Source organism: Canis aureus, chromosome 29 (assembly GCF_053574225.1).
Source record: "Canis aureus isolate CA01 chromosome 29, VMU_Caureus_v.1.0, whole genome shotgun sequence".
NCBI classification, from domain to species: Eukaryota; Metazoa; Chordata; class Mammalia; order Carnivora; family Canidae; genus Canis; species Canis aureus.
The window spans coordinates 34,724,724-34,744,981 of NC_135639.1; the positions used below are offsets into that span (position 1 = coordinate 34,724,724).

At 36.2% G+C, this 20,258-nt stretch overlaps 1 protein-coding gene across 15 annotated transcripts in view; it reads left to right on the forward strand.

Moving 5' to 3' along the window:
- CPEB3 (cytoplasmic polyadenylation element binding protein 3) overlaps positions 1-20,258 on the forward strand; it is a 205,406-nt gene that overhangs the window by 77,278 nt on the left and 107,870 nt on the right. For 13 of the 15 annotated variants that reach the window (XR_013368227.1, XR_013368225.1, XR_013368226.1 and 10 more), the window contains 2 exons: positions 4,921-5,080; positions 16,156-16,212. Coding sequence is in view for 12 of the 15 variants with exons in the window: in XM_077878411.1 (XP_077734537.1) it covers positions 4,921-5,080; positions 16,156-16,212 (217 nt within the window). In the remaining 3 variants the exon portion in view is untranslated. The remainder of the gene's footprint in view (positions 1-4,920; positions 5,081-16,155; positions 16,213-20,258) is intronic. The other 2 variants (XM_077878404.1, XM_077878405.1) reach the window with 1 other exon arrangement.

Sequence of the window (20,258 nt, forward strand, 5' to 3'; positions counted from 1 at the left end):
TAAATGACTAAGGGCAAGTGAGGATTAATTAGGTTGCCTATGTGGCAGGGTGGTGGTTAAAGAAACCCCTATCTGAATGTGTTAAGATTAGGTTGAAAGAATGTTTGTGAAAAAGAATTAAGGTATAGAGAGTAGGAGGAAGTCAGAGAGGCAGTTGAGTGAGAGTCCTTGAGAGCAGTCTGGATTTGAGTGGATTGGAACCTGGGCTCTCTTGCTTACTGCCCTGTAATATTGGGCCAGTTACTTAGTCTCTCCAAAATTTAATTGCTTAATCTATAAAATAGAGTTGTGAGGGAATGCATTTAGCATGCTTAGAATAGTGGCAAGCCCATATTAAGTACCTGATAAATATACTAATATTAAGTCAAGCTGAGGGGAATAAAAAAGCAGAGCTAGTGAACCACGCAAAGGAATGAGCTCCCTCTATATACAACTAACTGCTATATAGCATTTGTCATTGGTTATCATCAAAGAAAGAGTCAATAATGGGATGCATTATTTATAAATATTCTAATACTTCCTGGTGTGTTTACTTGCAAAAAATAAGTTAAAAAAAAGATGTTTTCCTTATTTTCCCTATATTGGGAACCAAAACTTATTTTTAAAAACTTAAAAGGTTAGTTTCTACTTCTAACTTGTTGTTGAATGAAAAATTATGGTCTAATTTTCTCTATGATTTCTCTTTGCATTTCACTGCAATTTTTGTAGTTTTTCTGTCCTTTTTGTTCTATTTCTTGTAGGCTTCCTGATTAATCAGTTGTTTTAGCAATGTTTACTACTTATAAAACAAAAAGGATGAATAGTATCCTGCAAATATAAACCAGTAAGGCATAGATAAATAAATTTTAATGAGAAAGTAAATCTCCACATTGAAATTTGTTCAATTAAGAAGGCTGTGCAAATTGTGTCCTGCATTTCACCTGTCATGTTTTCATCTGTTGAGTACTAGTGAACCTCTAGGTTTTAAAATAGATGTCCCAGTACTCCAAGGTGGCATCATAGAAGTTTCTTTGTGTTCTCCCTAATATTCCAGTAGCCACCACTATACAGATGCCTTGTACGTTCTGTCATTTAGTACTGAAAATAACCATAGGGAAAATAATCATCATTTTACAGATGAAGGTAACCAAGGCTTAGAAACTCATTCAGAGTGACATGCCAGCAACTGGCAGAGCCCAAATTTGAAAATCAGATGGCTGATTTCAGAGTGTGTACTTATAAATACCAGACCATCAACTGTTTTCCTAACCCACAATCGGAACACTACAAAGCTGACCTTTGGCAAAGTGACCAGGCTTATTTCTTGCCTGCTGCCATCCTTCTAGTCCCTTCCTCACTTTACTATCCCATTCTACTGATCAGTTGCAGGTATAAAGGCTTAATTTGAAGAACCATCCAGTCTGGTGGCTCTCAAATTGAGCCAGTCAAAAGAGCTACCTGGAACACTTATTTTAAAATTATGACTAAGTTGGTTTTACCTGGAGCCCAGGAATGTGCATTTAAGCCATTCTACATGTGATTTTGGCAAACTGACAGGTTTGAGAACCACTTCAGATGCATGAATCCCCATGCAAATAACGCCTCTAATTTTCCTGACTACCTAATAATCTAATAATCCAATATCGTCTTCTGATGGGGACTCACTACCATCTTGCCAGGAAGGTCATTTCATTGGTAATTAAATACAATGTTGTGGGATCCCTGGGTGGCGCAGCGGTTTGGCGCCTGCCTTTGGCCCAGGGCGCGATCCTGGAGACCCGGGATCGAATCCCACATCGGGCTCCCAGTGCATGGAGCCTGCTTCTCCCTCTGCCTGAGTCTCTGCCTCTCTCTCTCTCTCTCTGTGACTATCATAAATAAATAAAAATTAAAAATAAATAAATAAATAAATACAATGTTGTGCTTCTATGGAACTTTCATTTACTATCCTGTATGAACTAGATCAATTTCTTTGAGCTTATGTTTATACTCCTTAGGTACTGGCTCTGTGGTTAGATCCAGGCTAGAATCTTCTCTGAACCTCACCTTCCTCATGTGTGAAATGAATATGTTGTTATTTACCTTGAAGGATTATGTGAAGAATTAAATGAAAAAAACTGTCCTGGCTGGAAAGATTCTTGAATGCCTTCAAACAGCCATTTCTTATAGTCCCTTCACCTTATCAGCCTTTTTTGAAACAGTCCCACGCCTGCAGGGCTCTATTTAGAAGTGTGGAGATCTATATATATTAGAAGACTCCTAGACTTCCATTCCAGGATTGTCAATGCTGGAAGTAGGTTGTCATTTTGACTTCTCACCAGCACACTTTTTTTTTTTAACCTGTGGCTTTTCCTCTGGACGAAGAATATGATACCTCTTATGGAGACAGATAAGCCTACATTTCTGGAAATTCAGATTTACTCCTTAAGTAATTGGAGTTTCCACAGATAACTTGAACCCAGCGCAAAAAAAATGATATACAGGAAGACCTTAAAGAAGAAGAGACCTAGAATTATATAGAGCCCAAAATGAAGAACCAAAGAAAATATTCCATGTCTCTTTCTTATCCAACAGTAGACAGATAATTGGTGATTGTTAAAAAGGAAAAAAAAATGGGAGGGGGCCTCAGTGGCTCAGTGAGTTAAGCATCTGACTCTTGATTTTGGCTCAGGTCATGATCTCAAGGTCATGAGATTCAGCCTCATGTCCGGCTCCAGGCTCAGCATGGAGTCTGCTTAGGATTCTTTTCACTTTCCTCCCATTCTGTTCTTTCCCCCCACCTCATGTTCTCTCTTATATAAATAATAAAATCTTAAAAAAGAAAAAAAAAGGGAGGGAGGTAGCAAGTGAGAGGAGGCAGTAAACTAAGAAATGTTGAATGCTTTACTCTTTGACAAACACAATGTGAGTGGAATAAATACTTAAGTAATTTCAACCCAATCCTGATAGGTAAGATCCTATTTTACCAATGAGAATACTAAAGACCATTGATGATAACTAAGACAAATTTCATACCTCGTCAGATGGCAGGTCCAGATTCAAGAGACTTGGGACTTTTCAGAATGTGATTTTTTAAAAAATTATAATATAAACATACATACTCTTTAAGAAATAGAACGTGGCTTAGTTTCCATTGTACTGTACACATTACCCCGTCCAAATACCTGTCATTTTCTTATTTTAATTGGTTGTGTCTCTCTCCTTTTACTAATTACTTGTACATAGGGACTAGGTTGCAACATTCATCTCTGAATCACCAGGGCTTAGTATAGGAGTTGGCCCTTGACTTGTGCATTAAAGGTTGGTAAAAATGGAATTTTTGTCTCTGGCATTCGAAAACATCTGTACCCTCAACTCCTACTCCTCATCTCTGAGTTTTTTTTAAAAAAAGTATAGAGTTGTAAGCGATATTAGAAATACTCTAACTCAGTCCTCTCATTTGTAAAAAGGGAGGAATTTCAGGCACAGACTAGAGGTAGATCATGATGTACCCAAAACCCCCAGTTATAGTAGTTATTCTAGCACTCTTGCCTCCTGGTTCTCAGTTCAGGGCATTTCGTAGGATCTGTGAGTATACATACTGCTTTTATTCATTCAGTAACCCTCTGATTCTTCCTTCTTGTTCAGTGCTGAGGAAATGCCACTTTCCTTTCTGCCTCCCTGAATAGATATATAGCCATGCTTTCCAGAAACCAGAAGAAAAACAGCTTCCCAAGAGTTAAGACTTAATCTAGAAAATGGTCACTGAAGTTGAAGTTTTTACCTGTTATATCCCCTTTTGCTCATCCAGATAGTTACTTACTACTGTTGTTCATGAAGACCATAAATGATCATTTGCAGGACTGGATGAACTGTTCAGGACCCTGAAAATAATCTCTCATTGCTATAGTTTGATTTGGTGTGGTTGTTAAATTGTGTGTTTTGCTTTTTTAAAATATTTATTTATTTGAGAGCTTGCGTGTAAGTGTGAGGCAGGGGGAATGGGAGGGATAGAGAGAGAGGGAGAGTCTCATGCAGACTCTAAACTGAGCTCAGAGCCCCACAAGGGGCTCAGTCTCAAGACCCTGAGATCATGACCTGAGCTGAAAACAAGAGTCAGATGTAATCGACTGAGCCCCCCAGGCACCCGTTTTGCTTTTCTTAAATAAAAGCAAATTAAATCTGTAGTGTATTCTATAATGTTAATCTATGAGTTGTGCTTCCCTTTAGCTCAGACTAGTAAAAATAATCGTACATGATGGTCTCCCATGGGCTTCAGTGAAATGTAGTGGAACAGTGATTTTTCTTCACTTAGTTTGCGTTAGCTCTTTATTTTCAAAATGTTTTTGACTCTAGCATCATGAAAACACTACCCTGGGTTAAAGTTTTTCATGTGAGTGCTTTTCAAAAGTTAATTTAGCAGTACTTTGGACACATGTTAAATTTTATAGAGTGTATCTAATGTATGGAACTTATCAGTAATAAATATTAAAGATACCTGATAAAATTACATTAAAGCTACAGTCATCTTTTAATTTTTTAGGAAAGTGTTTCTGTTTATAGACTGAGAGTTCTTAATTATGGACTTTCTCTAGATAAAAAAATTCTCTGTTCATTTGAATAGAATGTTTATTTGACAGTGGAGGTTGGGGTGAAGGGCCAAAGGCAAAGTCAATTCACTTGACTCTTTTGAATTTACTTTTTTAAGTTATTTTGAGAGAAAGTCTGAAGTAGTGGGACATATACATTAAAAAATATTGGGAAAAGGCTGAGGTTAATTATAGAAGTTTGTATTAAGCTTAATGTTGCCAAGTCATTATTCTTATTAAAAAGAATATGTGTTACTAGAACTATCTGGAACTTTGATTCATGTCATCAATCCATGGCAAGAAGCAAATGATATAGTAATTAATTTTATGATGTAATTTTATGTATTGTCTTGTTTTGTGTTTTTATTTTCAGGACCGGAGTAGGCCCTATGACACTTTTAACTTGCACTCGTTGGAGAACTCCTTAATGGATATGATAAGGACTGATCATGAGCCTCTGAAAGGTAAACACTACCCTCCCAGTGGCCCACCAATGAGTTTCGCTGATATAATGTGGAGGAATCATTTTGCAGGTTAGGAATATTCATATGTCCATTCCTTGCTTGGTGTTTTAAACAAAAATCAGCTTTTTAATAATTGTGATTTTTTTTCATTTTTTTTCCCATTTGTTTTAGTTTGCTTCTGTAAAGCATTGTGGAATGTATTTAAAATTGATTTTTTTTTTTAACCTGGGTTCAGCTACCTACAATAATCAAGATTGATTGCTTTAAACATAATGTCTGGCAGAAGCATGTGTTGGGTAGCATGAGACCGGAAGTCAAGTGTTCTGGGCTTGGTGCATTTGGAATCCTTAGCTGAACCTGGATAATTCATTTAAGTCAAAGTATATTGCAAGGAAATGTGAAATTTAGTAAACCAATCTCCAAAGACGACTTCATAAAACTTTATAGAAAAGAGTTCCATTTTATTAAAATATAATCACTTTGCTCATGTAGAACAGCCAGTGATTCTTCACATTCTCTAAGGCTAAAACAGAAGAAAACAGAAGAATGTCTTAAAATGTGTAAATGTTTTGGGTTTAATATAAGGCAGAAAAATCCCAAGGTCAGCAGTATTAGGACTTCTTATTTTTAGAGCCCATGTAAATTCAGATTAGTTGTTGATGTTACATTCCTGATTATAGATAGTTCTTTTTATGTGTTCTAGGACTTTTTAGGGGCCTTGTGATATTTTAAAATACTGTAATGGAAATTTTCTGTGGACATATCCACTTGGATTTAGAGCCTAAATATCTGAAAACTGTGAAGAGCTGGCTACAAGGATGCCCATCTTGTTTGAACCCTTATGTTCTCTGGAACTGTGAGGAATTTGATCCCCTCTGGTTCTATCCAGGCTTTTATAAAAGGTGTGACTGACTATGAACACCTGATAGTCATTTCCTCAAGCCACCTCAGAAATCCATTTCATCATTTTCTTGTCACACTCATGATTTTCTGCTGCTTCCCTCAATTTCCAGTGAAAAGAAAGTAGTTAATAGACTATGAAGAAAATAGAGGATTTTGAGAAAAGCTGTATTTTTAAGGCCTTCAGAAGTAGAAAAAAAATCTCTCATGTATTCATTGTTATATTTGTCATCATTACCAAGTCTTTGCTCAGTTGAAAGATTAGGTGTATGGTAATTTGAGCATATTTCGCTTAGAAGTGTAAATGGTGTTAAAAAAAAAAAAAACAATGATATTCACAGACTTGTTTTGTGTTTTCAGTATCTTCTAAGGCTGCATTTGTCCTCTTTCTCTACCATGAACAGCTATAAGCCTCTCCTAATTATTCTAAAATTTTTGGGCCTTGTTCTTTATGCATACCTGTTTTATCTTGGTCTGTATTCTTTTCTTCTAGCAATAAAAGATTTTGAAAGCATCTTATATTATAGTCTATAAATAATTGTCCAGAATTTTGTGAATATTGTTTACATAGGAGCTATTGTGGCTTATTGAGAGTAGCACTGACAAAAGTATAAAGAGAGTACTTCACTATGGGGTAATGTAAATACCTTATTCTCTTTTTGATAGCCACTTTTTTAGTGCACATCCAACTGCCTCTGCATATATTTCTCTGCCACACTTGCAAATGTGAGGTTTCATCTGTGAAAGTCTTTTGCGTTGTACTTATGTCCTAATAAGTTGGAAGGCACATAATATATACTTTTTTACAGCCTTACTATGTTTGCAACTTCTCTGTTCATCATACCACCCACCTTGATTTCCTCTGAATGAACTACTTCCCATAGTCAATTACATCACCATGTCATTGTCCTCTGGTTAGAGTATTTGAGCTTTCTGCTTCCCTTTTCCAGCTGGGAGACCTTTAGATCTGGCACCGTGTATTTGATCCTTATTACTTCTAATAACATAATTATGATGCTGGCATTTTAAAGGAATAATTTTAAGTAATTTTTGACTTTAAAAATGGAGAAAATTATAACAAAAATATAACTGAAAAAAATAAACATTGTGACAGTGTATCCTTATTTTACATATCTTATATAATAAACATCCATATTTTTATCTGATCTTTATAATTTATTAATAGGCCTTAACTTTGGACTCTTAGATTGTTTCCAGCTTTTTCTCCATAATAGATGATGCTGCCATGGATGAGTTCTTGCACATAGCTTTTCCTTAAGGTAAATTCGTAGAGAAAATCTCTGGGTCAAAAGACTTAGACATCTGGGTAAATAGCTTTAAGAGAAAAATGGTAGGCTAGGGGACTTACCGTGTGGCTTCTCTGTGACTCTGTCCAAAAGCACTTCCTTCTACTTCATCCTGTTTTTCCTATCTTTAATATCTTCTTCTCCCACTTGAACATGGGAGCACTTTTTTGAGCATCTCAAAGTTCAAGTTACAGAATCATAGGTTTTATGTATGCTTGTTCTGTTTTTTTTTTTTCCTGGACCTTGATTTTCTTTAAGAAAAAAAAATATGTTCTTATGTGGGAAATTCAAATAGTACATTAAAAAAAAAAAAAAGGAAAATGAAAAAAAAATCTGAGACTTACTACTTAGAAATAGCAAAGATTATTATTTTTATTAACATTCTTCCAGGCATTTATATTCTCTTAGTAGGAAGTTAAATTTAAACTCAGCCTTTCTGACTTTGCAGTTATTCAAACCTGGGTTTGAATCCTGGCTCTGCCTTTAGCTGGCTCTTGATCTAGATAAATTAGCCTCTTCAAAGCCTTAGATTCCTCAACATTGAAATAAAGCACCCACTTCATGGAGTGGCTGTAAAGGTCAGATGAAGTTCCTGACACTAGAAATTGCTCAAATGTTATCTTGTTTATTTATTTATTTATTTATTTATTTATTTATTTATTTATGCATGCTGTCTGTGGTAGTGGTGTGCCTACTCTCTGGCCTGGGTAATAAATTAAACCTTACATTCCTACAATATTTACTTTCTTCCAACTAGACTATAGCTAAATGTTAAAAGGATAATGCAAGTTGTCAAAATTTTTTATTTGCCATAGATAAGTAGTGATTATTGAAGGATAAACATTTTGTCATTATCCAAAGTCACCTAAAGGAGAAAGGAAAATAATGCTTTTATGTTGACTTTCCAAAATTGTGTATCTAAATAATATAAAGAAAATATAGTAGGATATCGCATTCATGAAAAATAAAATAGAGCATACCGGATGGCTCAGCAGTTTAGCGCCATCTTCAGCCCAGGGTGTGGTCCTAGAGACCCGGATCAGGTCCCACGTCAGGCTCCCTGCATGGAATGGAGCCTGCTTCGCCCTCTGCCTGTGTCTGTGCCTTTCTCTCTGTGTGTGTGTCTCTCATGAATAAATACATAAAATCTTTAAAAAAAATAAATAAAATACTTCATGATGTATTTGAACTGAACCTGATGACATTTATTCACAGCAATATTTCATCTTAGAAATGTATGCAATGAGGGTCGCCAGGGTGGCTCAGTCAGTTAAGCATCCAACTCTTGGTTTCAATTTAGGTCATGATATTGTGGTCGTGAGATCAAGCCCTGAGTCCAGCTCTGAGCTCAGAGTGGAATCTGCTTCAGATTCTCTCTCCCTCTCCCTTCCTCCTTCTCTCTCTCTCTCAAATAAATAAAACCTTTAAAAAATATGCAATTAGAAATGCATTAGAAATGCATTTATCCCTTTATTCAACTCTTCTCTTTAAAAAGGGTTAGTGGGAGAAATGACAGGAAGTTCAGAAACTAGTGAGACTTCTGTTTTAGTAAAGAGCTTTAACAATTTTTCAGTCACATTTATACTTACACTCAGTAAAACCAAGTCAGCCTTGAAGATATTTGTAGGAAATATTAAAAAGTCTCTACGTCCTCCCCCATGATAAAGATGCCAAGTAATGTAGAGGAAAAGTAGAATTGAGCTTTCTTCACAGCACCTGAGAAATGTGTTTAGTAGTGTTGGTCAGGGCACAGCACCCTTATTTAAATAAAAATTAGACTAGTTTTTTTTGGCTTCTTAAAGATCTCAAACTACAGTTCTTGGTTATAACAGAACTGTGTCTCTTACCATATTATATATGACTTTTCCTATTTATTTGAGAGAATGTTTCCAAGAAATGAGAAGACAGTTTTGAGAAGGGTGATGAACTAATAAAAACTGTCTGTCATTTCTTTTCTAAGTGCAGAAATCCTTGGGTTGGTAGAGATATGAGTGAGGCCTAGGAGAGAGGAATTGTTCTCTGCTCTCTTTTCAGGTGGGCTTAAGGGAAGGAAATCCACAACTCTCCTTATAACTATGAAGATTAAAGAGATTTCTAGCATGGAAGAGGTAGGATTAGAGATAAGGAAAAAGATTCACCTCTGTACCTTTCTTATAGCTGTTCCCTAGCTTGCTACTAATGATGAAAGTTTAGCCACTGGGGAACCCCTATGAAAACCCAGGGTCATTAGGTTTGATTAATCACAGCCTGGTTTAGGATTAACGTTCAAGAGTGCAAAATGATGAGAGGAGGAATAATAGGGAAATACCAACCACACTGTATTGCACAGTTTAGGTGACATTGTAAAGCAAGATCTGTCCCCCGGTTGGGTTAGCACAATATAGCAGATATCTTGGCAAAGAGTCCCCTTTCTGTCTGTCATCCCATGTAGTCTCCCTCTTACAATAGAAGAGTAGACCTGGCTGACTCCTTGGGGTAGTACCTGATGAAACATTTCTATATATTTGAATTTTCTCTTTCCTCACTATTCATGGAACTGAAATTTGAAAAATGAAAAGAGCAGGTGTCAGTTGAGAACTGATATTGAAGGATTTGCTTTTCATATGTATACTGAATCTAGGGGGAAAAATAGCTATCTTCTGATAATAATGCTTTAAAATATTTAAATTGACAGGAACTTGGAAGAAATAAATGCCATCCTTTTGGTATTATGGAAGCATTTTTCTTTACTCATCACAATTTAAATGTAGTATTATATAGCCTTTCACAAAATTGGTCCCTTTTGTAGAATGTTGAGGTTCCCTTGTTTTAGAAAAAGTGCATCTTCATTACATTTTGTTTGTTCCAGAAAAATATGCTGTCTCTTAACTTGCATTGTTGCTCCAGTTCTATTTTTGTGCTACCTACCTTTGGCCCATAGCAGTTTGTCTTGTTTAAGTTAGCAGAGTCCACACATTGTTTGGGGTGCAGGTTCTGATTTAGCAAGAAGTGATTGTTCTGTTTCTGTACAAGAGGGGGACAGTAAATACAAGTTGAGTGATTTTTTTTTTTATACATAAGTACCTCCCATTGATTTACCCAGTGGTCCTTTCTATATAGCAGTGTAACTGAGAGTTTTGGTTTTTTAAATTTTTATAAAGATTTATGTATTCATTTTAGAGAGAGCATGAAGGGCAGAGGGGCAGAAGGAGAGAGAGACAAACTCTTCCAGCAGACCCCCTGCTGAATCAGAGCCCACCAGGGCCAGTCCCAGGACCCTGAGAACATGACCTGGGCCAAAATTTTAGAGAGAGCATGACCTGGGCCATTTTAGAGAGAGCATGAAGAGAGCATGAAGAGGCAGAGGGGCAGAAGAGAGAGCATGAATTTTAGAGAGAGCATGACCTGGGCCAAAATTTTAGAGAGAGCATGACCTGGGCCATTTTAGAGAGAGCATGAAGAGGCAGAGGGGCAGAAGGAGAGAGAGACAAACTCTTCCAGCAGACCCCCTGCTGAATCAGAGCCCACCAGGGCCAGTCCCAGGACCCTGAGAACATGACCTGGGCCAAAATTAAGAGTCAGCTACTTAGCCTACTGCCACCCAAGCACCCCTATCCGAGAGTTTTAAAAGAATGATTTAACTATTTTAGATTACAGCCTGAAATGAGTAAACAGGAACAAAGGAATTGATATCATGCCAAAAATTAGCCATTACTGGTATGAAAAGAAATTAGAATTTGATCTCCATTCTAAGCTCATAGCTTTTGTTTCTTGGATCTTTGGAACATATTTAGAATATTTTTTAAGATTTTATTTTATTTTATTCATGAGAGAGACAGAGAGGCAGAGACACAGGCAGAGGGAGAAGCAGGCTCCATGCAAGGAGCCCGATATGGACTCCAGGATCATGCACTGGGCCGAAGGCAGGCACTAAACTGCTGAGCCATCCAGGGATCCCCATATTTAGAATATTTTAATGCCAAAATTTTATCATTTTTCCTTAAAAGGACCTTAAAACACCATTTTATTGTATTCTTACATAATATTTCATCTTGTGGATACTTTTTCTGAAGGAATGTATCTACAATTTTATAGAGAAAATTGATGGAAGAAACAACCCAGCAGAATATGCATTTTTCTTCTAACCTTTTCTAGAACACAGCACTTACATTCTATTAGGTGAAAGTCTCTGAAGGACTTGACTTTTTAGAGCAAATAGGGATAGAGGAAGATACAGCGATTGTTCCCTATCTCATAACATATTTCAGAGCTGAAGAGGTGACTTTCGTAATTAATTATGAATTCATAAAAATTCTAATTTTTATTTTGGGCATATAAAAATACAGACTCTGAAACTTTGAATAACACAATGTCGTTTTTTATAACTAGTCTCTTAAATATGAATGTAACTTGAGCTTATGAGACTATGATTTTTACAGTCTGGATAAACATATGTAATCCTATTCTCCAACCTCTTCCTCCATCCCCTCACCCCCATTTATCAGGCTCTGTGCAGTGGGAAAAGTGGGACGGTTTCAGATTTCTACAGCATCATTTAAAACCAAGTATACCTTTCAATTTTTGAAACCTTATATTTTACACTATACTTAAAAGATAGCTGGCTGACAAGAACAATTTAAAAATAGCAGACCGTGGACAGGTGACAAAATGTCACGCTGGCAGCACCAGACTGCATTAACAAAAATCACCAGATGTCACACACTTGATTCTATTTTCACAGCTGATTAAACAGCAGTATTTGTTGGACAAAAGGAAGAAAAAAGAAATGGCCTCATCTGAATTTGGAATCAGTTTTTCTTTTGCTGTTATATATTTTCTCCTTCAAAAATCTCATAATTATGAAATTTAAGATGCAAAATATATTAAGAAAAATATAAAGTAATTCTATTTTTAGAAAAGAATATTTTATACACAAACCCTCCTTAAACTGGAAGACTAAATCAAAATGTTAGCAGAGCTTGTCTTTAATTGGTGACCTTATTTTTTGCATTATTGCAACATTTTTGTATTACATAATTTTTGTCTGATGGAAATATATTGCATTTTGTAATCTAAACATGAATTTTTGAAGAGGTAAAGAAAGTAGCTTTAAAAAGCCATAAGTCTTTTTATTAGAAAGAATTTACATTTAGTTAGGAAACAATTAGATTATATTTAATATTTGGTTCTGGTGGGTCTGGCCTGACACAGAGTTTCTTTTTTTTTTAAGATTTTATTTATTTATTCTTGAGAGACACAGAAAGAGAGAGGCAGAGACACACACAGGCGGAGGGAGAAGCAGGCTTCATGCAAGGAGCCTGATGCGGGACTCAATCCCAGGACTCCTGGATCACACCCTGAACCGAAGGCAGATGCTCAACCACTGAGCGACCCAGGTGTCCCAGCACAGAGTTTCTTATAAAATCTTTTGTGGACAACGTTGATCTAGAGAGCCATTTAAGTCAAAGAGGCCAACAGAATCAGGGAGGATACCAGAAAGGCAAAAAGTTTTCTTCTTTTCAGCAATTCCTGATGCCTTCATCTACAAAATGTTGCCTAAGGCTTCTTTTTTTGCTGCATCTTTAGAAAGATTGATTTGGAAGTCATCAGTGTGAGCTAGGGGACAATAATTTAAAAACTACTGAGCTTCCTTTCAGTTCCATCTTTGAAGATGAAAAGTCCTAAGACCTCCTGGAAAGAGCTCCAAAAGAACCCAGCTTCTGGAAGACTGCAGAGAGGGGTACCCCTTTAAGTGTGGGAATAGCAGAAACATAAAAACTATTACTTGATTTAGCAATTATAACCACATAATTCTTTACCATAAATGATTGTAACACAGGAAACAGAATAAGCTTAATGAGATCATCTAAATTTGGGCTTGCTTGGTTTTTGGTTTTGTTTTAGAGGGGGTGGGTGGGGCAGGAGGAGAGAGAGAATCTCAAGCAGGCTCCACAGGACTTGATCTTAAGACTCTGAGATCATGACCAGAGTGGAAATTAAAAGTTGGATGCTCAATCCACTGAATCACCCAGGTGCACCAAGGTTTGCTTGGTTTTCTTGATAACTCTTTATTATTTTAGGGAACACCCCTAGCTTTTTATGAACCACACACATTTTCCTTAGAGATTGAAATAGACCATCTCTATATACCATTTGCTAGGGTTCTGCTGGGCAGTGATTTTTGAAATCTTGTTGGGTTCTTAGGCATACTTTCCAGTGACTATTTCCTGTTAAGTTTGAGTATCTCAGAATGCAATGAGTAAATCATATCTAATTCTTACGGATGTTAGTATTTGGTGGTAATGAATCCAAATAAGGTCTTAATTATCTGAAAATAATAGAAAGAATATTGATACAGCTAACTAAAACCAGAATGTAAATTCTCCCTACTGAGCCAAAGCCTTATTCTCACAAATATTTCTATAATAGGTTCTGATCAAAGTGGTGGTAGGAGATAGCACTTGTTGCATATGAGGTATAATAATTTTTAGACTCTAAAATGAAGTAGGAGCTGGAAAGACATAAGGCACAAAGTAATTACATATAGGGATACTGTTAAATGTGTTTTTAAATAATGAGTAGTTTTTGAAACTCCTCAATTAGCTTCTAGTAAATATGAAAAGATCTATGAAATCAATAAAAAATAAAACACAGTTATTTAAAAAATGGATCTTTACTAATAGAATTATTTTTCTCTGGAAAACATTAAAATATATTCTAAAAAATAATTTTACTGTAATATAAATGCTAGCAAAATAGCTTCCATAACATTAGAGAGAGGTGTATATAATACCTTCCTCCTAATAAATTTAAAATAATGAAAACTAAAAATAATATTTATTGACAGTCCTGTGATGCTTCATGGTAAAATTAGAATAATCACTTCAGAATCCATCAGTGGTTGATGATTTTTTCATTCATATCCTATCTCATACACACACACACACACACACACACCCATCAGTACAAGTAACATTACACTTATCAGAGTTTTGTTTCTTCCTTATCCCTTAATATAAAATGACCTTTCAATAATTACTATGGCCTGAGTGTTTTGTTTTTTTTAAGATTTTATTTATTTATGAGAGACAGAGAGAAAGAGAGAGAGGGGGGCAGAGACACAGGCAGAAGGAGAAGCAGGCTCCATGCAGGGAGCCCAATGTGGGACTTGATCCTGGGACTCCAGGATCATGCCCGGGGCCGAAAGCAGGTGCTAAACTGCTGAGCCACCCAGGGATCCCTGACCTGAGTGTTTTTAAGAGATTTGGATGGCCTTATCTAGGCAAAAAAAAATTGAGTTGGCAAGGAATTCATGATTCCCCCTTTTTATTTGAAGCAAATACTCTGTTTTGTCCACTGTGATTCCTCTCTTTTGGGCCAGAAGAGCTTGGTAATGGTGTTTGCCTCCAGTACCCCATAACAGAGATTAATACCAAATCATAACTGACCTTTTGCAATTATATATAACGCTGTATTTGTTGTGAAAGTCAGTCACTTCCATATCTCCAGCATTCTCTGTATCACGCCCCAGACTGTTAACATTTATTTAAACAGTAGTAATGACATAAAATCAACATTTTTCTGAGAATTTCATGATGATAACCCTTGACCTAATTGGGCATGAAGACCTTCGCAGAACCAAGGTTGTATGTGTATTAGCTTTACACAAAAGCCCTATTTCAATAATTATTTTGTTGAAGAGATTGTGGTCAAGAAAACTTTAAATACATTTTTTTCCCATGTGAGACTCTATTTTATTATTCCTTTAATATATCCACCTCCTTTTCCCAAATAATTCATGAAAGACATACCCACTGTCTGCATCTTCCTTTTTTTTTTTTTTTTTTTTGTCTGCATCTTCCACTCTTAGCCCTGGAGGGTATTCATTAAAACATAATTCAGACTTACCATTTTATAGACGAGAGGTTGGCAAACTTTTGTCTGTAAAGGGCCAAAGAGGAAATATTTTAGACCTGTGGTTCATATGATCTCTGTCACATATTATTCCTTGTTTTTTAGTTTTTATTTTTACAACCTTTAAAAAATGTAAAAATGGGGGATCCCTGGGTGGCTCAGCAGTTTGCCTGCCTTTGGCCCAGGGCGTGATCCTGGAGTCCCGGGATTGAGTACTGCATCAGGCTTCTGGCATGGAGCCTGCCTCTCCCTCTGCCTGTGTCTCTGCCTCCCTCTCTCTCTCTCTCTCTCTCTCTCTCTGTCTTTCATGAATAAATAAATAAAATCTTAAAAAAAAAAAAAAGTAAAAATGATTCTTTGCTCAGAGGTGTAATAAAAACAGGCAGCCAGCTAGTGTGGTCAGACGTTTGAAACCCTATTACTATAAGGATGAAGGCCTGGAGATAAGCATTATGCTCAAGGTCATATAACTAGTTAGTGGTAGGGAAAGCGTAAGAACCCTAGATTTTTAGACCAATTGTTGTTCCCCCTCCTATACCTGTTGTATAAATTGTACTATCTTTCTTCTGGTTGCCATTCTGATAATTATGTTGCATTTTTGAGCCATTATAAAGCTTTTATCTTATATTCCCTCTAAACGTCAAGCTTATATATTTCTTTGAATTCATTCTTTTGCTGCTTGAATTTGAAGGACAGTATGAATGGTTGTTTAAATAAAATGCTTAATCCAGTTGGCATGTTTAAATCGGAATGCAAGATGCTTTAACATTTCAATATATTATAATGGAAGCTTCTTTTTTGTTTTGTTTTGTTTTATTTTATTTATTTGTTATTGAGATTTTGGCTTTGTTTTTAAGATTTTTTTCATTTGTATGTTTTATGACTTGATTTAAAACCTTGTAACTGCTATGGCCTTGTTATAGATTATAGCAATGTCGTATCTGTTTTAGCTTTTTGTAATGTTCATCTTTTACAATGTATTTGAAATGATTATATTAAGCATTATTTTCTTTGTGCTTAAAATAAAATTATTTTATTTTTTAGGACGCATGGGAATAAATTTCCATCATCCAGGAACTGATAATATTATGGCACTTAACAGTAAGTCTTTATGTGAAATATTCATAAAATTAGCAGTCAAGTTTACAGCATGTAGTTTCCACTTTCTTAATTGTTCATTACATTTCAACCTTCCACTTAGTGCAGGATAGACCATCATTCTATACCTGTGCCTCTTGAAGCATGGTCCCTAGACCAGTAGTATCAGCATCACTTGGGAACTTTTTAAAAATGCAAAATATCAGGCCCCACTTCAGACCTGCTGCATCACAAACTTTATGGGGCTGAGAAATCTATGTATTGTATAGGTGATTCTGATGCAGGCTAAAAGTTGGGAACTGCTACTCTATACTAAAGGTTGACAAACTACAGCCCTGAAGACCAAATCTGGCCCACTGCCTGGTTTCATAGTTCTATTGAAACACAACTACACACATTCATTTATGGATTATCTCTAGCTACTTTTGTACCAGGGTGGCAGAGCCCAAAAAGCCTGAACTATTTACTCTCTGACCCTTTACAGAGAAGTTTGCAGACTCCTGCTACATACTATTGGGGTGGGGGAAGGAAGAGGATAGGAAGAAAGGAGGCAGGCAGAAGGAGAGAGAGAGAGTAGGGTGGAGAATATGAATGAAGAGACCCAATTTATTTGTACATAACTCAGACTTGCCTCATTTTGGTAGATTGCCAACAGGTGCTTCAAACTGGACATCAAGGGTCTTCCATTAGTGAAATTTGTGCGGTATAGGTGGTCAACAGCTTTGCAGGTTAGAAATAGTTTTGTCAGTATAATTGTTGGGTTGAGTTCTGGAGCATCAAAACTTAATTAACCAGAAAGTCATTGTATTAGTTAATACTGGAAGAAATGTCTGGTTGGCATCAGTTCTGCTTCCTAGTGTCTTTGGACCAAATAGCTTTGCAAAACAGTTTCTAAATAGAAATTATCAGTTGTCAGAAGGACCACAAAAGCCATTGAATCTTTTAGGACTTAGTTTTTTTTTTTTCCATCTGTTAAATGAGTGACGTCAGATTATTCCCTGTCATCCTCCCATATATACAAGCTGACTGTGGATACACACAGGAGACATACTGGGTAAATTTAAGGTTGTGTAAAATATTACCTCTTTCCTTCCTACCATGGGAGTTTTTTAGGGCAGATTTTACATTATCTCTAAAATATGTATTACGCATTTCTTTTTGTTCTGACATAACATGTAGTGTGCTTCCCAGTGGCCACTGCTGGGAACCACTGGCAGTGCTTGACAATGCAGGTCCTCATCCACTGCATGCTTATTTTGTTCTGAAAAGCTAGTATCTCTTCTTTTGGAGATCTTGGAAGCTGTAAAAATTCTAGACTATCCACCTCTATTTTCTAATTTCTAAAAGGAAGGTCACTTTAACTTTAGAGTATAGTATTTCTATTTTTTTTCCTAGAAGCAGGTACATTGGGATGAAGATTAATAAACAACTTAACTTGCCGAGCCTCAGCAATTTTGTGAAACCTTGTGGAAACACTTCAGTTAGGTGATGAAATCTAGAGTTGAATGTAAATAGAAAGAACAATATTGTTAGTTATATCTGCCTGAAGGAATGAGTATGTATTTTAGAAAAAGCCTGATTTGCTATGGTGTGAGTCCTCTTCTGCAAGAGGGAGAAGACATAATTTACCATTGTTCTGTGCATAAAATGAAGCTAAAAGACACTTTTCTTTTTAAAAGGTTTTGATTCTCTTTAATTCTCTGCTTTTAAATAAGAGATTTTATGTTCTTTCCAGTTTATGTATGATGCTTAAATCCCCCTTTTAGCCTCTGAATTTCCTCATCTGTAAGAGAAGGGGACTGAGTTAGGTCATCTTTAATGATTGTTTTCAGAATGAAGGTTCTGTGAGTCTGTTTTTTTTTTCTTCTTATTTTTACTTTCTATTTTTATTATTGTTTTTAAGTAAGCCCTACACCCAACATGGGGCTTGAACTCATGACCCTGAGATCAAGAGTCACATGTTCTACCTACTGACCCAGCCAGGAGCCCCATGTAATATTTTCTTAAAGTACCCAAAATGGTCATTTGCCAATATCTATATCAAATGTCACTTGAGTTATGCATATTTACAACATTATGGCAGATATGGGAGTAAATCTGTCTTCAAATTGGGAGTAAATCTGTCTTCAAATTATTCTGGGTGCTGCTCTGTAGGCTCCTCAAAGTAAACCATAAAAACAACCAGAATTTGACACTTGCATTACTGTCAGTTCTTTTTCAAAATTGACTCGAATTTGAAATGATCAGAATAAACAAAATATTAGGAGAACTACAGATTTTCACATACTTGCTGTGATAAAGCTTTTCTTCCCTTTTGTGTGGTTGAGCCTAACTCATCCAGTGACTTATAGATGTGACACATGCACAAGCACATCTATGTATTGTCTTTCCTTTCATACCTACCATTTGTTGGCCCAACCATTACCATCCTGTGACTTGTCTGTCCTTCCTTCCCATCACCCTTCATACAAACGTAATTGAAATCACTGAAACTTCAGTAAGTTACTGAAAGGGACTGGGTTGAATTGTATTTTCAGACAAGAAGGGAATGGCTAAGAAAATTAAAGAGAATTGAATCAATGCTTAAATTAAAAAAAAGAAATGTCAGTTATTCCTTTTTTTGCTACCTTTTTTGCTTTATTTTCTCCGCTTTTTTTGGTTTACAAAATCCATGCTTCCTAAATCTGTACATAATGCTGCCATTCATTGTGTCTTCAAAAAACTTCCATCCTTAATTTATTTCCTTGGCCTTAACCAAAATCTCTTCTAAAGACACCATATTCTAAGCTCTCCTGACTTGATGGGAACGAAAGAGGTGCCATAGTGAGCTATTCTCACTCCTCAATACTACTTCCCAACTTTGAATGGGCCAGTTTCCCATGTTTTGGTGTTCTTAGAGCATTCCTTCCGGTTATACTTTCCTCTGAGAATCACTGCCACTGATGTCATCTAGAATACAGAAAATGGGTTTCCTGTTTTCTAAAGTAAGGTATGGAAGAACTAGCAAGATTTGTATTAAGCCAAAGAATCTACTAATTTTTCCTATTCAAGATGATGACTTTAGTAAGAATTAGCAGGCTAGCCTTTGGGGAAGAAACTAAGAGACACATCTAAATTTTGACTTTTCCCCAAAATATTAGGTCCTCAAGTATTATAGAGAATGGAAGGGAAGGTTGGAAGAAGAAACTCTGATCTATAAGTAAGACCTGCCACTTGTCTGGTATTTCCAAAATAAAATTAGTGCTGAAGCAGCAATATGTCCCTTCTGTTTAAACTGGTAATACATTTTTTCTCAACTTTGTAATAATTCTGTCCTTTCAACTCTTTACATTTATACCCAAAACAGTAGAAATTCGCAATATGTATTTTTATTTTTCCTGCTGGAGGAGGAAGGAGCTACTGAGAGTGCTTCCAGCTATATATGTAGTAGTTCTATCAGCCAGATTTTTTCTAACACCAACAGGGACTTTTGTTTTTGGTTTTGTTTTTGTTACACTCTTAGGTATAGAATTGAGCTTAGCAGGGTGGGCTTGTATAGGGTTGATGGCCTGACTTCAATGATTTTTCCTCTGTTATGATGATCCTCTGAAAAGGATATTGGTACCTCCATGATTAGTCAGGTGAACCAAATTTAGGGTCAAATTAATGTTCAAAACCAAAATGCCTGGTCTTGTAATTTATTCTAAGAGATAATCACTGCCAAGTGTATCCACTTTATGTTTTTTGACTGGTCAGCTCTTCCAAATAGAGAATAAGCTTGGAAAACCAGTTTAATATCAGAAAGTTGCTTAAGGAGTATGAAATTAGAAACAGATAAGTGTTGCTGAAGGTGTAGGATCATTCAGCCTCAAGAAGGCATCCTCCAAACAGGATGGAAGGCCTGCAAAACCTGAGGATGGAGCAGTAAATTAGCATAGCCATGAAAAGCATTGTCTAGGCCAGGCAGTTCTGGTTCCATGCCTTACAAGACCTATGACCTTAGGGCCACATTCTTAACTCCTCTTCTTCTAGTTTCTTCCCTGGAAAATGGAGATAGTGATCATGAAGGA